At 39.9% G+C, this 18044-nt stretch overlaps 2 protein-coding genes across 4 annotated transcripts in view; both read left to right on the forward strand.

Moving 5' to 3' along the window:
- Positions 1–978: 978 nt before the first annotated feature.
- LOC117254823 (microfibril-associated glycoprotein 4-like) lies at positions 979–14313 on the forward strand. The gene is made up of 5 exons (XM_033623247.2): positions 979–1140; positions 4444–4641; positions 6947–7043; positions 10748–10915; positions 13855–14313. Exons 1-5 carry the CDS (start codon positions 1117–1119, stop codon positions 14118–14120), a joined length of 753 nt encoding a protein of 250 aa, XP_033479138.1. The 5' UTR covers positions 979–1116; the 3' UTR covers positions 14121–14313.
- Positions 14314–16839: 2526 nt separating this feature from the next.
- The window catches only part of trip10b (thyroid hormone receptor interactor 10b), a 31882-nt gene continuing 30677 nt past the window's right edge, over positions 16840–18044 (forward strand). Inside the window, exons 1-2 of one of the 3 annotated variants that reach the window (XM_033624521.2) lie at positions 16840–16992; positions 17121–17365. In XM_033624521.2, coding sequence (XP_033480412.1) covers positions 17342–17365 — 24 coding nt within the window. In that variant the 5' untranslated portion in view covers positions 16840–16992; positions 17121–17341. Of the gene's footprint in view, positions 16993–17040; positions 17366–18044 lie in introns of those variants that run through there. The other 2 variants (XM_033624520.2, XM_033624522.2) reach the window with 2 other exon arrangements.

Below are 18044 nucleotides of genomic sequence, written 5' to 3' on the forward strand. Positions count from 1 at the left end.
AGAGGTATTAACGTAAATTTCTTTGTAGAAAGGCGCTTTATGAAATTAAGTCCATTTACTTGTATTAGTTTACAGCACAGACTTGCCACATCCAATATGGCGGCGACGTTGATGTACGGCTCAGCGCTCGATGCGGCGTCTTCGTTTATACGTCTATGTTAAAAACAGCCACACAATTCTCTTCTGATGGTTTCGGTGGGTTTAGACGCTTTAAGTGGTCAGCAACTGGTTGAGACGACTTAGTTCCGCGTTCCATGTTGCCCCTTCGACTCTTCGGCAGGGGGGCCACAGGGGGGGCCAGACTCCGAGTTATGGGGGCACTGGCCCCTGCTGGCCCTCCCCTAGAACCGCCATTGTGAAAGAATGAGATTGTGGATACAAGGGGCCGAAATGAGTTTCCCCCATAGGCTAGCTGGGCTCAGCCTCTGAGATAGCGTAATGAGCTCAGACAGCCAAAGGGAACTCGGAGTAGAGCTGCCGCTCCTTTGCGTCAAAAGGGGCAGATTGAGGTGGTTCAGGCATCTGTTCAAGATGCTGCTGGGGGCAAATAAAAACGGTCATACAGTCAAAAATTGCCTCACTGTCTGTCTCAACCCACCTTGAGCACAGTCAGAGGCAAGTTCGAGTTACACTGCGGCCGTGGGGTGGGAGGTTACTGTAGGTTACACATGCACACACATAGTGTACATGAGTGCATGCAATGCAAACAAATGTATCAATACACTTACGTTCATACAGAGAATGGGAGAAAGCAAAGAAACAGGAACAGAAACACACAAAGGTGGCATCTAATTACAGGAAGAATTCCAGTATTGCTTCATATTGTTTTGCCTTTGCTGTGTCATTACAGGGTTTCCCACACAGGACAGAGTCTGCTGAGTGGAGCTTAAGGAAGTTTGGAATTTCCACAGTCTTGCATTTGTGAGATGTGACCTCCTCCTGTTGTTTGTTTGTTCTTTGATGAACTTTGACACTGTGTATAGATGAAGTTTATCAGTGTCACATGCTTCCACAGACACTCCCTGCGTGGACAGTTTAAATGTGCCATGTTTGCCAGCATGTTTTATTTCAACTGAGGAACCTGACAGAGTCCAACTCTGAGCCATCCTCTCCACAATGATGATGATGATGATGATGCAGGTAGGAGCTGACAGAAAACACTGACATTTAAACTAAACATAACGATGGACAAGGTCTGCTCCTATTTTCTTGATACTTACAAATGATTTTCATCATGTAAAAATATTTTTAATTTAAGTATCTGTGTGGAAAACAAAATGATATAATGCCTTTTTCTTATCATGTGCTCATAAATAAAGATGTATTATAATTATGATTAATAGTATTGCTAGAGGCAGCCCTGTCTATTGAAGCAGCTAGATAGACACAAAATTTAGAAAAGCAGAACTACGGAAAATATGACTGGAAATACAAATACAACAGTTCTTATAAAAATTACTTCAGAAGCATCTTAAAATCTATTACTGTTATTCAGTGAAGCAAACATATGTTTATAATAGTTGTTTTGTGTTATTTATAGTTTAAAGTCTAATCTAATAGATAACTCAGACCATTTAACTGTATAATTTAGTTATTACTGTTAAAGTAAATCAATAAAAATGTAACATGAATTCAGCTAAAATGCGCCATCTTTTTTACGCTGTTATTAAAGTACATATTTGTTAGTGTTGTTTGAGGACTTTATAGTGTTGTTACTTATTGTTAATTATTAACAGGCACTCTCAGCTTCAGTGAACACATATCTGTTTCCAGACTTCAGACTTGTGAACTCACTGAAGCAAACTGTAGGAGTGAATTTAAATTAAAACGATATTCAAATGAAACAGCACAGGAAACAGATGTAAATAAATATTATTAGATTGCAATGTTTTGTTAATGTTATAAAATTAGTTTAATTTAATCAAACCTGATTCACAACCTCTGCTCCACGGAGACTCAGACTTACAATAAACATAGCAGGGCTGTATGCAAACATCCAGTGGGACGTGTTCAGACTCACTCAGTGGGGAAAACCCATATGTTGTAGCTGTTGTATGTTCGTTGAAATGATACTATATATTTAGCCCTGTTGCCTGAATGAAAAGTTGGTGTTGTACATTTCTGCAAATGTTACATTTGCATGTTTCATACATATCATACCAACATGTGTAAAGTGATGTAGTTCAGATTACATGTATATGAGCTGCACTTCTTAACAGGAGGAAGAGGGGATAGTGGAACAACAACCCCAAAAGCAGGTATTTTGAACGAGCCGTCAGGACAGTTTCAGCCTTGTTTGTGGCGACCAAATCAGGTATTTTAAGCCAAAATATGATGCTTTTGTAATTCTTACCAAGTGGTTTTTATGCCTAAACCTAACCACACATTAACTAAAGCCTTTAAAACATAAAATTGACACAAGGTTCATAAAGTTTTAACATTTCCGCTACATTTTAAACGTACAAATTTAACATATCCATGGTTGCTGAAACATACAATGCCAACATTTATTCTGGCGATCGCATTAGGTGTCAGTGGGATCAATATCCAAACAACAGATCTGCCTCACACCTGATCATGCTCTGGCAACATGAACACTCTTCTTCCTCTAAGCAGCTGTTGTGTCCATGCCACTCACTACAGAGAATATATCCAAACAATAAACAGATTTAACAAGAAAAGTGCACTCAGTAGAGTGTTGATCTCAGCCAGGCCACAGCGTGTTGCAAAAAGCAGACTGAGTTCTCCTGTTAACAGGCACTGTATGTGAAATAAAGATACAATAGTAGTCTGAGGCCGTGGTTCTCTGCCGGAAAATAATGGATTGCCCCCTCTGGTTGCTGCCCCAAGCAAAGAAGCTCACGTATGTTGGAAATTTTGTTCACACGTGAGGGGAAAATGGAGATGGATGGATGGATGGATGGATTTGGCGCAGCATCAGCAGTGATGCAGGCACTGTGCCAGACCGTTGTGGTGAAGAGGGAGCTGAGCCTGAAGGCAAAGCTTTCAACTTACTGGTCCATCTAAGTCCCAACCCTCAACTATGGTCTTGAACTTTGGGTAGTGACTGAAAGAATTAAATCGTGGATGAAGCTGCTGAAATGAGTTTCCTCTGTGTGTTGGCTGGGCTCAGCCTTAGAGATAGGGTAAGGAGCTCAGACATCCGGAGGGAGCTCGGAGTAGAGCCGCTGCTCTTTTGTGTTGAAAAGGGTCAGTTGAGGTGGTTCGGGAATCTGATCAGGATGTCTCCTGGATGCCTCCCGTTAGAGGTGTTCTGGGCATGTCCAACTGGTAGGAGGCCCCGGGGCAGACCCAGAACAACCTGGAGGGATTATACATCTCATTTGGCCTGGGATTGCCTTGGGGTCCCCCAGCAGGAGCTGGAAAGCATTGCTGGGGAGAGGGATGTCTGGAGTACATTGCTCAGCCTGCTGCCTCCACAACCCAGCCCCAGATAAGCAGATGAAAATGGATGGATAGTTTTGATGATGAATGTATTTTTAATTATTAAAACACAGTCAGAATTCTTTGATCCATGTCGTTCATAGCTAGACTTTTATCAGTATTAGGAAATAAGGTATTTGGTATCAGGAAAACTCCCCCACCAGCAGGTTAAGAGGTGTGAGGAGTCAGCAGTAAATGACGGTATAAACAGTCAGTAAAACATGTTTTTCAACTAATGTTAACCTTGAGACATCCTTAAGGATATAGACATAAATGTGCACACAAAATTGGTCCAGTAGTTTGCAAGATTAGCTGCGGACACACATACTCACACACAGATGACACCTTCAAGTTTTACTCCTGGTGAAGATAATACCAATTAACTCCTGACCTGTGTGTTAACATGCATGTGACAAAGGTACTGAGGAGATGAGATGTTTAGAGAATCAAATTAAGCATCAATTATTAAAATCCGTTCACCTTTTTAGTATTGAGGTGGAGGCAGAGATGACAGTGGCAGATATCCCAAATCTCAGCAAAACAAACAGCCATCTGGATGGTTAGGTATCAGTAGAGGTATTGATTTTTTTGTTATTGTGTAGTGGGTGAACCGGCACTTTAGAACAGTTTTTGGCTTCACAAAGCAATAAACAAAGAGGCAAATAGATTTTATTGACTCAACACATTATTTCAATACTCCGCTTTTGTGTGTGTCAAACACATATTTTGCAAATTAGGATGATTGATTGTAACATGAGCTGTTGCTGAAGTAATGATTGACTTATTGTGTCACAAATGATAAATGGCTTCTTGCTTTTGTCTTTAGTAAATTGCACTGATTATTGTCTGTGCCATTTTTTGACCTCCTGCATTGTCACAAAAGACTTTTTTTCTACTACCTAATATTTGCTATATTTATTCTATTATGATATCTGTGAGCGCAGGAAGTCACTGTTGGAGGTGCTGTATTTTTATTCCTTTCTTTCCTTTTGCATTCAGGTGACATTGTCCATAGCCCTGCTGGTTCTTGCGGGCTCAGTCCACTCTGACTCCCCGTTTTACCTGCCCATCGACTGTGATGACATCCATCGCCGTGACAACACCAGCTCCAGCGGGGTATACACCATCTACCCAGGAGGTCCTACCATGCCCCTGCATGCCTACTGTGATATGGACACTGACGGAGGCGGATGGACTGTAAGTACACCTCAGATTTTATAATTGTAAACAACAACAAATAGATGAGACTGTGTGCTTTATTTAGATCTTGTAAACCTGCTTGTAGAAAGAACTGCGTTCTCATCACAGGTCATCAAATACTGAAGCTTTCTCATTCCCTCTGTGTGTGATACCTATGCCAAAGGCATCTTTTGGTGTCTCTATGAGATATGCCCTTTCGTGTCTGTATGTGATGCACAGTTGTCTCCTGGCTGAAACTTGGTGTAATACATGGTTTAAGTTGTAAAAGTGGTCATGGCTAGGTTAGGTCAGTGGCTCTCAACCTTTTTTGTGTCAGGAACCTTGAAATTGACACACATTGTGTCACAGAGCCCCATTTGATAAGATTTGGCTTCAGGGACCTCCTTCTGAAAAGATGTTGGTGATTAAGACCAGTTTCCTATAGTTGTCTACAGCTGAGAAGATAACCATAGAGGAAGTGAAACCTATGATCAGAATAGTCACTCTTATGACCTTTACCCACATTGGTTTCACTTCTATAGTGACTTATAGGAGAAATAAACTTATTTTTCTGGGGAACCCCCTGGAACCTGTTGAGAACCACTGGGTTGGGCAACAAAACTACTTAGTTAGGTTTGGAAAAAAACAACATGTTTTGGGATAAAATACATGACATAAATACAGCACTTGAGTGACATCAGTACATGACAGATGAACATAAGTAATGTAATGTAACCCTCTCTTCTTGACTTTTAGCGTTCCCCAGTTCTTCCGGGCTGTGGGTAATAAAGCGGGCTACAATATATCGTTGTTTCTCTCTCTCTTTTAATTATCGCTAACACGGTAGACAGTAACAGCATGCTCCAACTTCAGGGTACAACAACTTCTCTCTCTTACTCGTTCAGCACGAGGCACTCACCGTGTGTCACTAATACCTGTCCCCACAAAACAATGGCAGGTAGGAACCAATTCACTCATACAAGGGAATACAATAACTACTTAAAAAAAGAAGTGCACATGAACATATAAATGAAACAATATACTAAGTACTATAAATGACAATAAAATAATAATTAACAAGTAACTCAATGATGCCGTAAAAATACTATTACTTAAATATATTAATAATATATGTACTGTACTGCTTAATAAAAAAAAGACACAAAATGACACAATAACTTAAGTAATAAAAATAACCTAAAAATATAATGTGCAGTAATTACAGTTACAGTAACATTACGCTGAAACAGCAGTGACTTTTGGTTTCACATGGGACACAAACAACAGTGTCCTGAAAGACAGCCTGTATCTGTTTGACCCACCCACCCTACACAAACTTTCTCGCTCTTTATACCACATCAGTTGCTTTCAGTGTCAACAGATGAGTTTAATGAGTTCAGTTCAAAGCCTGGTGTGTCGCCAAAGTAGCCTGATATGACCATCCTGATGACGTGAGCTCAACATTCTGTTTCGCTCTCTGTATCAGTCTGGACTCAGTGTCGCCTCAAATACTTTCAGTGGGTGGGAGTACTCGCCTTGACGGACTTACTCCTTTGTCCAATCAGCATAACAAATACATCTTTATAATCACCAGCGGAGCCAGTTGATAAATCAAGCCTTCGCCGAATCCAGTCGGAGGAATAGTAAAAATGTCTTTTCCTCTGAGAAACTCTGCGAGTGCATACTCTTGTTATTGTTTAATTGTTGTTATTGACTCTATTTATGCAATGCCTTCACTTATTTCTGTCTTTACCAGCGTTAGTGTTAGGGCTTGTTGCTTTGGGAGCCACCTTAATTGTACTGCAAGCTGTGGCCTGCATTTTATGTCATCATCTACAACACAGCCCCTGATTGGCTGCTTACGTTGTCAACAACAGTGCAGATCCCTGACTGGCCAGGCTTTTAATTTCTGGAAAGTGAGACTGATACAGAAAGCGAAATAAAATGCTGAGCTCACATCATCAGGACGGTCCTACCAGGCTAATGCTAGTCTTGCTTCTTGTTTGCTTGTCAGGGCATCATTAACAACTTTGTAAGGTGATAATATCTAAGACGTTTGGCTTTTAGCTGTGTTGCTGCCTCTAAGTGGCCAAAATTTCCATGTTGGATGGGTGTAATAAAGGTCCTGCATGAATACTTACATTTATGTAGATGTAAGCAGGTAACAGACAATCATCACAGTCATACCTGATGGACTCTAAAAGATTTTCTGAAAACTTGTCCAGATTCATAAAGTTATTAGTGGCCCTGCTAACTGAATATATAAAGCATTACATGTAAAAAATCTAACTTTTCTCTCTCTTCCTCCCATCCTCCCTCTCAGGTATTTCAGAGGAGGATCGATGGGACTGAAAACTTCTTCAGGCCCTGGAGGCACTATAAGGCTGGATTTGGGAACGTGGCTGGAGAGTATTGGCTTGGTGAGTGATTGAGGGAAAAATACAGTACAGGCCAAAAGTTTGGACACACCTTCTCATTCAATGCGTTTTCTTTATTTTCATGACTATTTACATTGTAGATTCTCACTGAAGGCATCAAAACTATGAATGAACACATGTGGAGTTATGTACTTAACAAAAAAAGGTGAAATAACTGAAAACATGTTTTATATTCTAGTTTCTTCAAAATAGCCACCCTTTGCTCTGATTACTGCTTTGCACACTCTTGGCATTCTCTCCATGAGCTTCAAGAGGTAGTCACCTGAAATGGTTTTTTGCAACAGTCTTGAAGGAGTTCCCAGAGGTGTTTAGCACTTGTTGGCCCCTTTGCCTTCACTCTGCGGTCCAGTTCACCCCAAACCATCTCGATTGGGTTCAGGTCCGGTGACTGTGGAGGCCAGGTCATCTGCCGCAGCACTCCATCACTCTCCTTCTTGGTCAAATAGCCCTTACACAGCCTGGAGGTGTGTTTGGGGTCATTGTCCTGTTGAAAAATAAATGATCATCCAACTAAACGCAAACCGGATGGGATGGCATGTCGCTGCAGGATGCTGTGGTAGCCATGCTGGTTCAGTGTGCCTTCAATTTTGAATAAATCCCCAACAGTGTCACCAGCAAAACACCCCCACACCATCACACCTCCTCCTCCATGCTTCACAGTGGGAACCAGGCATGTGGAATCCATCCGTTCACCTTTTCTGCGTCTCACAAAGACACGGCGGTTGGAACCAAAGATCTCAAATTTGGACTCATCAGACCAAAGCACAGATTTCCACTGGTCTAATGTCCATTCCTTGTGTTTCTTGGCCCAAACAAATCTCTTCTGCTTGTTGCCTCTCCTTAGCAGTGGTTTCCTAGCAGCTATTTGACCATGAAGGCCTGATTGGCGCAGTCTCCTCTTAACAGTTGTTCTAGAGATGGGTCTGCTGCTAGAACTCTGTGTGGCATTCATCTGGTCTCTGATCTGAGCTGCTGTTAACTTGCCATTTCTGAGGCTGGTGACTCGGATGAACTTATCCTCAGAAGCAGAGGTGACTCTTGGTCTTCCTTTCCTGGGTCGGTCCTCATGTGTGCCAGTTTCGTTGTAGCGCTTGATGGTTTTTGCGACTCCACTTGGGGACACATTTAAAGTTTTTGCAATTTTCCGGACTGACTGACCTTCATTTCTTAAAGTAATGATGGCCACTCGTTTTTCTTTAGTTAGCTGATTGGTTCTTGCCATAATATGAATTTTAACAGTTGTCCAATAGGGCTGTCGGCTGTGTATTAACCTGACTTCTGCACAACACAACTGATGGTCCCAACCCCATTGATAAAGCAAGAAATTCCACTAATTAACCCTGATAAGGCACACCTGTGAAGTGGAAACCATTTCAGGTGACTACCTCTTGAAGCTCATTGAGAGAATGCCAAGAGTGTGCAAAGCAGTAATCAGAGCAAAGGGTGGCTATTTTGAAGAAACTAGAATATAAAACTTGTTTTCAGTTATTTCACCTTTTTTTGTTAAGTACATAACTCCACATGTGTTCATTCATAGTTTTGATGCCTTCAGTGAGAATCTACAATGTAAATAGTCATGAAAATAAAGAAAACGCATTGAATGAGAAGGTGTGTCCAAACTTTTGGCCTGTACTGTACATTAAACACAACAGGCCTGTGCCGCTTGCCGGCTTAATTTTACTGAGGTGAGACAAAGTATGATTTTAAATTAGATGAGGAATTTTAGACATTTACAGATAGTCTGAGGTGGAAAGAAGCTAAAGAAACAGTTCACCCCCAAAATCGAATATACATATTTTCCTCTCACCTGTAGAGCTATTTATCAGGCTAGATTGTTTTGGTGTGAGTTGCAGAGTGTTGGAGATATCGACCGTAAAGATGTCTGTCTCCTCTAAAGTGTAATGGAACTAGATGGCACTCAGCTTGTGGTGCTCAAAGCTTTAAAAAAAAGGGACATTTGAAAAACTAGACAGCAGTGTCTCTTTCAGGAAATCGTAACCAAGTTACTCAAGATAATCCACAGACCTTGCTGTGAGCAGTTTCATGTAGGAACTATTTTCTTTCTACTAAACTCCATCCACCAACTGTATCACCATGTAGAGGGAAGCGTGCATCTACTCGTGGATGATCGGCTTGTGCTTGTGACAGCGTGAGATGTAAACACCAATGGCCTCCTCCTCGGCTGAGCTGTAACGTAAGCTAGCTCAGTGGCGCTAGGTGAGCTAGCAGTAGATGCACACTTACTTCTATGTGGTGATGCAGTTGGCGGGTGTAGTTCTGTAAAACAAAAATATCTCCTACATGAAACTGCTCACAACAAGATCAGTGGATTTTCTTGAATAACCGGAGGCCTGTACTATGCAGCCAGTTCAGCTTACCCAGGATATCTTCTTGTTATGTGGCTTCACTAACTCTAACATTGGCCATCTGGATAACTGCTACTACAAAGCTGGTTATCAGCTGGTTCAGTCATCTCTGGGTTTTCCCATCCTGCCATGAGCATGTTTATGTGCAAGAGCGACATCATCAGAACCACAGATGAAGTAGGCTACTTCATATTGTATGAGATGAAACAGAACCAAAAGTGTCTGTGACTGCGAGACAGTATCTTATAACGGAAAATGAAGAAATATTGTAAATACAATCCAAATATAAATCGTCGGCTGAGACTTACATTACTTATAGGTATCACTAGGCTCTGTGTGACATTAGCATAGAGTATTTTTTGCTATTTAGTTGGATGATGATGATGATGAATATGTCACATAAAACACTTTAATGTGATGCCAGACTGTTTATGCTGCTGCAGTAACGGGTGGAAAAATATCCTAGTTTATGACTGACGATGTACATCTGACCCAAATGTGGCATTTATGATAATGAGCATCAATTAATAGTCTGTGGATTATTTTCTAATGAAATAATATATTTTTATCCCCGTTCTCATCACACAGGTATCTCATGTTATTCTGAGCTGCAGGAATGGAGTGTAAAATAACAGCACTATCACTGCGGACTAAAATAAACTTTGCATGAGCTAAAATCCTGCTAAAATCATGTGCTTAGTTTTTAAAACGATCTCACTGTTTGTTAGAAGCTCTGTTTTAAAACCAGTGGAAATAGAGTCCTGAAACAATGGAATTATTCTACTGACCTACACACGAGACTCCAGACTTTCGTCCATAGATACATCTTTCTTCAGTGATCTGATTTGTCAGAGGTCGGGGTGTTGACAGGCTGTGATCTGATACTGTGAAGGTCAGCTGTTCAGCATATCTCCCGGTAAAAACAGAACCAGCTTCGTGATACTGAAAAGCCAGAGTTAACCCTGAAGTTACCTCGCTAACTCCAAATCCTGCGCCGTAGTACAGGCCTCAGGCCATTATTTCTGGAAAGAGACACTTATGTTCAGTTTTCAAATGTATTTTTTTGGTGCTTTAAGCATGACGAGCTGAGTGCCATCTAGTTCCATTATACTGGAGAGAAGGCAGACATCTCTATGTCGATAACTCCAACACTCAGCGACTCACACCAAAACAATCTAGACTGATAAAGTGCACTACAGGTGAGAGGAAAAATATCTGTTTTGAATTTGGGGTGAGCTGTCCCTTTAAGATATGCTGAGTAATGATAGAGGGTCTTGGTGCAGGGGGTGAAATTAAACAGATCTATGTGTGCCTTCTCAGGCCTGGAAAACCTCTTCCTGCTGACTATGAGGAAGAAGAATGAGCTATGGGTTGACATGGAGGACTTCGAGGGAGGGAAGGTGTCTGCCCAATACTCCTCCTTCTCAATTGGTCCTGAGAGCAGTGGTTATCAGCTTTACTTGGGCAGCTTCTCTGCCGGAGTAGCAGGTGAGGATTATTTTGGGAAGTCTCAGTATAAATATCAAGGTATATGGTTGAATGAACTGCAAGTAATAAAGGATGTTTTTAATGAAAATGTTACTTTATCACTTTTGGGGTTTTCTAGAATTAAGACTTGTATAAAATGGGTCCTTAAATCATTTATTTTCCAGCTACAGTTTTGCATTGTCCCTACAAAGCTGGATATAATACTGTGGACTGACTGGAGAAGAGGCCATAGAAAACCATAATGACAGCTCACATTGATTTTTTGTGATGCCAGTGAAAATATGGCTCTCCAGAGACAAATTAAATTGTTGTCGCATTCATGAAAAATGAAACATTAATGCTCTTTCAGTGGAGGAAAAAAAGTGTTTTCCAAAATAATAGGATCATTTTTTAGACAGTATGCCTGCATAGACCATTTATTTGGAGACACCTTGTTTATCTTTATTTATTTGAATAGAGGATCCAGTCAGTGAAGGTAAGGGTGCCTTCAGTCGACACGGGATTGTGCAGAGAGTAGTGGGGTGGGAAGATGGAGCTGGATCTTATATTTCATCTTGTAAAAAAAAAGAGAAGACACTTACCCTAAAGCCAGTGGCAGCTGGTGATTATTTCAGTGGGTGGGCCACCTGCTTAAACATTAACAATGTTGTTGTCAAGCTTGGTGAAAGCTTTGTCAGGTCCAGTGTGTAGGATTTAGGGGGGTATACTGGCAGAAATGGATGTAATATTTGAAACTGTTTTCATTAGTTTATTATTACTTGAAACTAAGAATCTTTTTTTTCACCTTTGAATGAGCCATTTATATCTACAAACAGAGTGGGTTCTCTTCCACAGAGTCCGACATGTTGTTTCTACAGTAGCCCAGAACAGAATCAAACACTGCCTCAAGAAAGGGCCATTTGCGATTTTACTTTTTTTGCGTCGGCCACCATAGTTCTCCTACACGCTTGGTACACAGGACAAGATTCAGTTCTGCAGTCTCACCACGAGATGCCACTAAATCCTGTGCACTGGACCTTTAAGTGAAAGTACAGAAGTATTGTTGGTGAATATTCTCAGTCATCAAGGTCATGGTAATTCTAAGTGCTATATCGTAGGCAACTGGACTTGCTTGAGTTTCTTGAAGACGCTTCACCTTTCATCCATGAAGCTTCTTCAGTTCTAACTGACTGGTGGGGAGTCACAACCCTTAAACCCTAAACACAGGGTTTAAAGCCTGCAACTCCCCACCCAGATTTCCAGAAGTATTATTTGCTAAATGTACTTAAAGTATCAAAAGTAAAAGCACTGCAGCTCTCTCACAGTTTAACAGCTCGCTAGCCTATCTATCAGCATAGTGAACAGCATTATACTCACCAGAGGGATTCACCTGACTGCTCATGCAACTCTGTGTGAGAGTTTGCCATTTCATATTTAAATAATGCTGTGTCCTCCTTTGTAATTACATAGAGCTAATATCAACCTTTTGTCTGCATTTGCCATTGTCCCACTGTTCCTACCACATCTGAACATCAAACATCAAAACAGTAGTACATCCTGCTTCTTGTTGGTGTGATTGGCTGCCTGGGCCAAGTGTGACAGTGAAGAGTGATGCAACTCTGTGCCTTCCACTGAAAAGTTGAGAATATTTTATCTTTTATAAGCAACTAAAAATCGGCTAGAAAAATGCAACTACAAGAAAGGAGTGCACACGAGGCACGCCATAGCATAGAAAAACAATGATTTTGCTGGTGATGCATTTCTAGCTACGCATTCTGGTGATCAGGGTCTAATGCGTTTCTGCTCAAGCAGCATTCAGTCCGACCCCCAGGAAGTGCGACAGGCTTTGACAACAATTTTTATAGTGGCCAAATAGTGTAATTACATCCGTCACATAATGCCCTGGAGCCCCAAAACAGTGTCACAACCACTGTGAAATGGATTGTTTCACTATGTGGACTTGATTCATTTTGAAAGTCTAGAGGAGCCGCAGCTGAACTTTTTTGGCGTCATTCATCACTGAGCAACTTTCATAGCAGTGAAGGGGACTCTGCCTCCAGCGCTGTATCTAGTTCTCTTTATACATCCATGATTTTACTTTAGCAGCTGGTGGAGCTACTTTAGCTACTTCATATATGAACATTTAGGTAGTTTAGTCCAGTGGCTCTCAACCTATAGGGGTCAGGCTCCCTCCTCAGACTCGAGATACATCTGAGAGGACTTGAGATGATTAATGGCGTAGAAAAGAAAGTTTTGCTTCATAGATTGATATTCTTCTTTTAGACTTTAATCTGTTTCTTTTGTGAAATATTGGATAATTTATCTATTTTGAGCCTCAAACAGTAGTTGAAGTTAAACTATGTGAGAGGTTTAGAGGGGAAGTGTCTCTTTGATGGAGCTGCTAACAAACCAAAAAGAATGGAAAACACTGGTTTAATCTTTGACAGTTAACTGTATTTTATGAGCGTATCAATTTTTTTTTTAACGTAAAATATGGATCTTAAAAGCAACTAAACCTGTTAAATGTTTGTAGTGGAGTAAAACATACATTTGACTTTAAAACATAGTGAAGTAGAGTATAAATTTGTATGCAATGGAAATACTCAAGTTAAGTAGAAGTACCCCACCACCTTGAGTTTCACGTTTCACCTCTCATCCAAGAGGCTTCTTCAGTTCTTGGATGAGAGGTGAAACATCTATAAGAAACTCAAGCAAGTGTAGGTGCCTACAATACAGCACTTAGGATTACCATGACCTTCAGACCTTCATGAATCTTCAGTACTTTAGTGTACTTTGGTGTACTCCACCATTATTTAAGGCACATACATGAACTGTACTTGAGTCTACACAAGGTAACATAAATCATCCACTGCCAAAATGATAACACAGTAGCAGCAGAAGAAATGTTTCTGAGTTTTAAACATGAACTGTATTTCAGCTAAAACTGTTTTTGTCTGCAGGGGACAGTTTGGCACACCACAACAACATGAAGTTCACCACATTTGACAAAGACCAGGACCAGTGGGATAAAAACTGCGCTCAGCATTATCTCGGTGGATTCTGGTACAACAACTGCCACAATGCTAACCCCACCGGCATGTACGCGCCTCACGATGTCATCGCATACTCCAGTGTCCAGGTCATCTGGAACACATGGAAGGGCACAAGCTCCCTCAAGACTATTGCGATGAAGATCAGATCATTATCTTCATGTGGATGTGCTTGAGATTCCTTTTAACCAAAATAAGCAAAGTTGAAAATGAAAACAAGATGTTTAGAAAAATGAAATGTCTGTTTTCCTTATTGCATCTGCTCCACATGTTTTTACACAGCATTCATTTTTACTGATTATTCAGCCTCAGTCTTTTTCAGTCAGTTTTGATAAGACATAAATGAATAAAGTTTATTCTTATACAGTATTATTGTGATGATTATTGTTGTTGTTATTGTCGTAGTTATTCAATGGGTGGAAAAAGTATCCAGATCCTTGACTTAAGTAATTGTACTACTCGCACACTGTAAAAAATACTTCATTACAAGTAAAAGTCATGCAAGGAAAATGTTACTTAAGTAAAAGTATAAGCAGAAAAATGTACTAAGTACAAAAAGTAAAAGTAATCAATGCAGAAAAATGTCCCCTGTGACTCTTATGTTATATAATTATTAATCATGAATTCATGTAAATGCAGGATTTTACCGCTGTAGTTAGTTGAGGATGAGTCCAGTCAACTATTTTGTGCAATACTGCAACTACAGCTTATATCTTATTATGAACTGATTATGAATATGTTGAATCGATTTACTGGTTGGTTCATAAAATTTCTGAAATAGTGAGAAATGCCGTCACAATCACCCAGAGCCCACAGTGACACCTTCATTGTGTTTATTTTGTCCAACCAAGAGTCCAAACCTTAACATTATTATATTATGTATTTTAAAATGAATTAAAAAATAATTCACACAATTCAAATAAAAAGAAAAGCAGCAACTCCTCACATCATGACATGTTCAACATCTTCTAAATGTTCTGTAAATTGACTTAACAGTAGATTAATTGACTAGTCGTTTCAGCTGTACCTGCATATATACTGTTAGGTAGGTTCATTTATTTAAAAAAAACATATTTCATAAACTCAAATGTTTTGTGTGCAAAAATCTGAATTTGTAAAGTGGGGTAATAAAAAAGCTGTCAAAGAATGAAGGAAGAAGTACAATATTTCCCTCTGAAATGTAGTGGAGTGGAATTATTAACAGTTTTGAGGCAGTTAAAGAAATATATGGAAAAAATAAAAAAGACAAACGCTTTTTGCTTATATTTTTTGTACATGTTTGACTTCCCTGATAATTTTTTTTTTTTTTTTTTTTTTTTTTTTTTTTACAAATCTGGGGCTCTATAACAGCTACATGCATGACACAATAATTAATCTTCATGTTATCATCTGACACATGCACAATGGTAAAACGTTGAAACTTGATAACTTCAGTTTGAACCACGTGTTCAGGTTAATGTCAGACAGGACGCATGTTAACTAAACGCACGATGTCGCCATTGTGTAGCACATCCTCATTTGTCTTGATGGGAGGAACAGGTGTGGTCTCGACAGGTAGGCTGACGTCATCTCATATGGACCGACATGGTGCTGGATGAAGAGGAGGACATCTACTAGAACTGGCCGAAATAGTATTTCAGATACTTTTTAAATTATTATTATTACTATTTTACGCTTTTCATAGAGTGTTTGACACAATTAACGTGTCATGACATTAAAAAAAGCATACCAGAATAAAAATTAAATAACTGAATAAAACGATTAGATTATTGGTTCTGAACATTTTATTTTCATCTTTATATTTTGCTCATTTTTCTTTTCTATATCTTATATTTTCCGTCCAAAACAAAGCATTAATATTTGACTTTTTTATGTTCCGTGCAAAAGACTGAATTATTTTTGTCATTCAGATGGTTAGAAAAGTCTTTGACGAGTCAGCAGTAAATGTTGTGAAAAGATTTTCTAGAGTTTTCAAAGATCGTCATGTATTTATTTTTTGAAAAGGAAACTCGTATGCTCACAGAAGAAGTTAAAGAAGTATCCAGGTCATTTACTAAGTATCAGCACCACACTGTGAAAATACTCCATTACCAGTGAAATGCATTAGAAAATCTTACTTATAAAAAAGTGCACATATATTATCAACAAAATATACTTTAAAAGTGAAAGCAGCCTACTCAATATGCAGAATATCCACTGTCAGTTATTGAACAGCATGTAGCTGGAGGTGGAGATGAATTGGTCTAATCTACATTAGTCTATTTTAATCTCTATGCATCATATTTTATGACATGAACATATGTTTTTTTTGTAATCTGAAATGTACTTTGCAACTGAATTAATATAAAAAAGGTGCAATAATAGCTCAAAACTGTACTTGAGTAAATGAGCTTTCCACCAGTGAGCCTCACTAGAGTTAGGACTCATCCTGTTGGCAATATGTACCAATTTTTATGCCAATTTATATTGCAGATATATATTCAGCTGGATGAGAGAATATTCTGACCTGCCGGTGGCGCTAGATGAAAGTTAAATCAGTGGCATTAATCCATAAATGTCAAAATGTTAAAATACATGGCAAGGTCTGATAGTCCCATCTGTTGTAAACATAGACTGCATATAAATCCAAGGAGCTATGAAATATAGTTTATAGTGTAGTTTATAGTTTCCTTTATAAAGATATGCACAGTGTATGGTTACTCATAGCCAGCGCATTAATTTATGACGGTAAAAAGACAGTTTGACCGGAACTACTTTGTAGGTGCACATTCATTTTAATAGACCTGCAGCCAATCAGAATCGAGTATTATCAAGGACCATGGTGTAATGAAATATATCAGCAGTGTTTTACAAGGCTTTGATTTATTCAGGGCAGTTGTTTTGTACAGTTAATCATTTATTTGAGTTTATTTCCTCAGGTGCTATATGACGTCATAAGTGAGTGTAACCGTGTCACAGCCGGACAGTGTGGATGTGTTTTAGAAGTTCCGGAGCATTTATGATGAAAATAACTGCTCCTTTAAGATAAAACAAACAGAGACGCTGCTGGTAGGTTTTCCCACCGCTCCTCCCTCCCTCCCCCTCCTCCCTCCTCTCTGTATCTGTCTCTCCCTCTCTCAGGGACTCCAACTTGTTTCAGGAAAAAGCGCCTGAACATATTTTTTTTTCTCTGGTAGGCTGGAAGAAACAGGACGGCCGTGTCCGTGCCAAGGAGAAGGCGTAGACTTCCTCCAAACATTTCCTCCGCCATCTCCGCTTTCGAGACTCAAAGTTTTGTGGAATCTCTGTAACAAGAGGAGTATATATCTGGGTTTTCCTCCTCCACCACCACCTGGTTGTTTCTTTCTTTTAAGAAGGATTCCTGCTTTCCCTTAAACAACTCAACTTTTCTGCAGACATGGACTGGGGAACAGATCTGTGGGTAAGTTGACAGCTGACACAAGCAGAGAATACCTTCAACATGGCTTAAGAGTAGGCTGCCCTGCTGTTGTTTTCGTCGACACAATATGTACACGGCACTCTGTGTTTTTTCATGGCAGGCCTGGGTTAAGTAATCTTGAGACAACAGCAGGAGTCTATCTGTAAAGTTTGTAGCCAGAGAGATTTCGCAACTCCTGCTCCCTGCATACCTTATCATAAGCAGAGGGGAAAGAAGAGGGTTTATTACTCTCTCTGGCTAAGCTTATCTGCACACTGTAGGCTAAAGGTGTAGTCCACCCCCCCTTCTTTCTGTCTCTTACTCCATCATGCATGCTCCAACTTGAGTTTTGCTTTGTGACAACACCTCTCAGGAAGTGCTGAGGGCTCATTTGTGCAGCTCGTCACTGCATCTAGTCAGTGTCTCTCCCTCAGCTGGGAATCACTGGGTGACAGTCATCAGGTCAGTCAACCTCATCATCACCTAGGTACCCTCTGTGGAGTCACAGTAAAGGGACTGAACTGGAGTGGCCTCTGATAGGGCTGCTACTAATCAAGTATCACCATATTTTGGGCCAGATACATCAATATCGATATTGCACCGGTATTGTAGGTTTGACTATTGGTGCTTTCACACTGTATTTACACAATGAGATCATTTAAAAATAACCGTCAGTAATGTG

The sequence above is a fragment of the Epinephelus lanceolatus genome, chromosome 3 (assembly GCF_041903045.1).
Source record: "Epinephelus lanceolatus isolate andai-2023 chromosome 3, ASM4190304v1, whole genome shotgun sequence".
Taxonomy (NCBI): domain Eukaryota; kingdom Metazoa; phylum Chordata; class Actinopteri; order Perciformes; family Serranidae; genus Epinephelus; species Epinephelus lanceolatus.